The 2704-nt window shown below is 55.1% G+C and overlaps 1 protein-coding gene across 1 annotated transcript; it reads left to right on the top strand.

The window, feature by feature from the left end:
* The first annotated feature begins 50 nt into the window (after window positions 1-50).
* LOC122160986 (heat shock transcription factor, X-linked-like) lies at window positions 51-1437 on the top strand. The gene is made up of 2 exons (XM_042820035.1): window positions 51-613; window positions 1047-1437. The coding sequence occupies exons 1-2, from the start codon at window positions 101-103 to the stop codon at window positions 1422-1424; spliced, it is 891 nt and encodes a 296-aa protein (XP_042675969.1). The 5' UTR covers window positions 51-100; the 3' UTR covers window positions 1425-1437.
* Window positions 1438-2704: the final 1267 nt, after the last annotated feature.

Raw genomic sequence — 2704 nt, forward strand, 5'->3', positions numbered from 1 at the left:
GGCTGTGCGCTTCCTGCTGCTGGTGGGAGGACAAGCCTTGTTGGCTGCGCGAGCGGTTGTGGACAGGAATTTCTGCCCAGGTGACAAATTCCGACTTCCAATGGAGACACCTTCCTCAGAAACATCGGGTGTCTCTGTTCCAAGCACCGAGGCGGCAGTCTCGGCATCTGCTGCCTGCCGACTCGGTGCTAAAAGAGCAGCTGCGCATGCTGCCCTTGGACCTCTCCAAGAGGAGAAGGCTTCCCCGTTTTCTCCCGGGGAAGTCAGTGCCAAAAGACGATGCCGCGGTCTCTCCGAGCAATGCTGCGGCTACGACAGTGACATGACAGCGTGCTCCTTTCTCAACACCCTCTGGAAAGTGGTTGAAAGTGTTGGCTTCCAGTCCATTCGGTGGGGCGATGAGGGAGACTTCATTGTGATTGAGGAGGCGTTCTTCAGAGCGGAAGTACTGGCCAGAGGAGGAACTCTCCAAGTCTTTGATGTTGGCAACATGAAAGATTTTGTCCGTCGCCTTCATCAGCATGGCTTCTACATCACGGACGCCGATTTGCCAACGTCTGCCCCATGTGCTCAGTTCCTAGCACAGGGAGCATCCATTTCCACTCCGAGCCAGGTACGTAGTCCCTCTAGCTGTGAGATGGCTCTCGGCACAGCGGCATTGGTGGCCAGCCAGTGCAAAGTGAGGTGGCTGACAGCTGGTGACACTTGGGTACTTGTGCTTCTGAGAACCCTCCATTGCCTCCTCTGCGGCTGGCAAATGAGAGAAATGCAAGCAGGGGTGGCTGTTACAAGGGCTGCTCTGCACGTAGTGCCTCCTCGTTTATGTTGGCCCACGAGAGGTGGCAGCACAGGGGCAGTGTGACAGAATGGCATGGGACGTGGCTGTGCGTATGAAACGAAGGTGTGCAACTGAATTCTTTCGTGTGGAAACGGCCCCTGAGAGTCCGCTCCGACGGTCTCTTGAGATTCCAATTCCTATGTCTTGTATCTTTGTTTTCCCAGTCTTGAAATGGTGGTGACTAACTCTTCCTCTTTGCATTTTGCAGGTACTCTGCTACTATCATCCCTATTTCCAGAGAGATCGTCTCCAGTGCCAAAGAAGATTCAAGCGGAGTCTTGGAGCTAGGAGGAGACCAGCTTCCTCCTTGCAGGCCTTCCAGTGGGGTTGGCAGGAGGGCCAGCAGAGCAGAAGCCTGCAGCCAGAGATGCAGTCAGGCGCTGCTGCACGGGCGGGCAGTCAGCTCCCTGTCGGCAGCTGCAATGCTGCTCCTGCTGCTGCTGCTGCTGCTGCACATCACAGCGGACGTCCAGCACCAAGCGGTCCTTTTCCACCGGGGCTGAGACCCGATAGCGGAGCTGGGGGTGATGGAGTTGGACGCCGCTACAACTTGCGCCCCAGGAAGCGCTGCCGATGGCAGCAGTAGTGTAGGAGATAGTGTAGAGTCGTAGTTTAGACAATAAACCTTTAAAACGCTTCTCCCTTGTCCCGTCCTGTTTCTTCGGTCTGACTGAAGGCTACTCTTCCTACGTCCAAGAGGAGGGGGTGCCTTCAGGGAGCCTTCCATGAGTTTCCCCCATCCCCGCCCCATGGGTTTTGGCAGAGGTGCCAAACGCAAAGCAGGCACTGTGCGAAGCAAGCCTGATGCACGGAGTGATGGGAGCACGGGGCGTGCAGGTGTGCAGCTGGAGCAGCGCAAAGTGCCTGGTCCCTCTGCCTGCCTGTCCTCTGGGGGTGGGTGGGTGGGTGCCGCGGTGGCCCAGGGACAGGAGGTGTGCCGTCCTCACTGTGCACTTCCTTCTGGCCCGCGTGTACTTGGAGGAAGGATGGCAGCTTCAAGCGGTTCAGTTTCTAGGATGGCTTCTAGGATGTGGCTCCTGGGCCAATCAGCAGGCTCCTTGGGTTACGCTTGAGGTAGCCCTTACCTTTCCCATTCTTCGTGCTCAACTACTTCTGCCCTTTTAGGAATAAAGCCAATGAGCCCTTTATTCACTGGTGTAACTGGTATGCGCCCCTGTACCAAAGCAAGAGTGGATGCAGGCTCCTTTGATGACCCCCTCTAGCTGGAGAGAACCCACCTCATCAGAGGGAATGCTTTAGACAGCATACATGGCCTTGTGTTACATCGCTGCTACTTGTGGCTTGGTTCACCTGAGGACCCGGTGATGAAGTGCACGTTGCGTGCATTGGACTCACTTCCAATTGTGTCAGAGAAAGCGGAGCTGCAAAGGGCTGGTATTTGTCTGTGCTAACAGGAGGCTCGCGTGCAGAACGTGTTGGAGTGCAATCATTTGTGCTATAGCAAATGCCTGCCTTCCTGGGACAAGGAGTTGGAGCGCAGCACAGCTTAGTCTGTTTGTCACAGAAGGCGTGTGAGGAGGTTGTGTTGAAGTCTGCCACTGTATCCTTTGCTTACAGAGGAGGGACTCAAACACTTGCCGAGGAGCTTTAAAGAGATACTCTGTCTTCAGTAGAGGAAAAAAAGAGGTGTGAAGTAGGTGATGAGGCGCTGGTGGACTTGGAGCTTGAAAAGAATGGAAACGTTTTCATCAAGACATCAGGAGAAGGGGGCAAATGTTACCAAGTATTTCCCAAACTCTCAAAAGTGTTTTCTCTTTGCAGAGTGGGGGGAGGGGGGACGGTCGGGTAACGTGGGAGCTCTGCAAAGGGAACAAAAGATTGCCGCTCAGAAAACGCCCTCTCCTG

The sequence above is a fragment of the Centrocercus urophasianus genome, unplaced genomic scaffold, assembly GCF_019232065.1.
Source record: "Centrocercus urophasianus isolate 14NV4802_14NV808 unplaced genomic scaffold, USGS_Curo_1.0 seq_18, whole genome shotgun sequence".
In the NCBI taxonomy this organism is placed as follows: Eukaryota; Metazoa; Chordata; class Aves; order Galliformes; family Phasianidae; genus Centrocercus; species Centrocercus urophasianus.

What these genes read in the sequence shown, in the direction of transcription:
- LOC122160986 (XM_042820035.1), top strand. Translation starts at nt 101, where the DNA reads ATGGAGACACCTTCCTCAGAAACATCGGGTGTCTCTGTTCCAAGCACC. An exon ending in CCATTTCCACTCCGAGCCAG is followed by an intron (nt 614 to 1,046) that starts GTACGTAGTCCC and finishes TGCATTTTGCAG; the next exon opens with GTACTCTGCTACTATCATCC.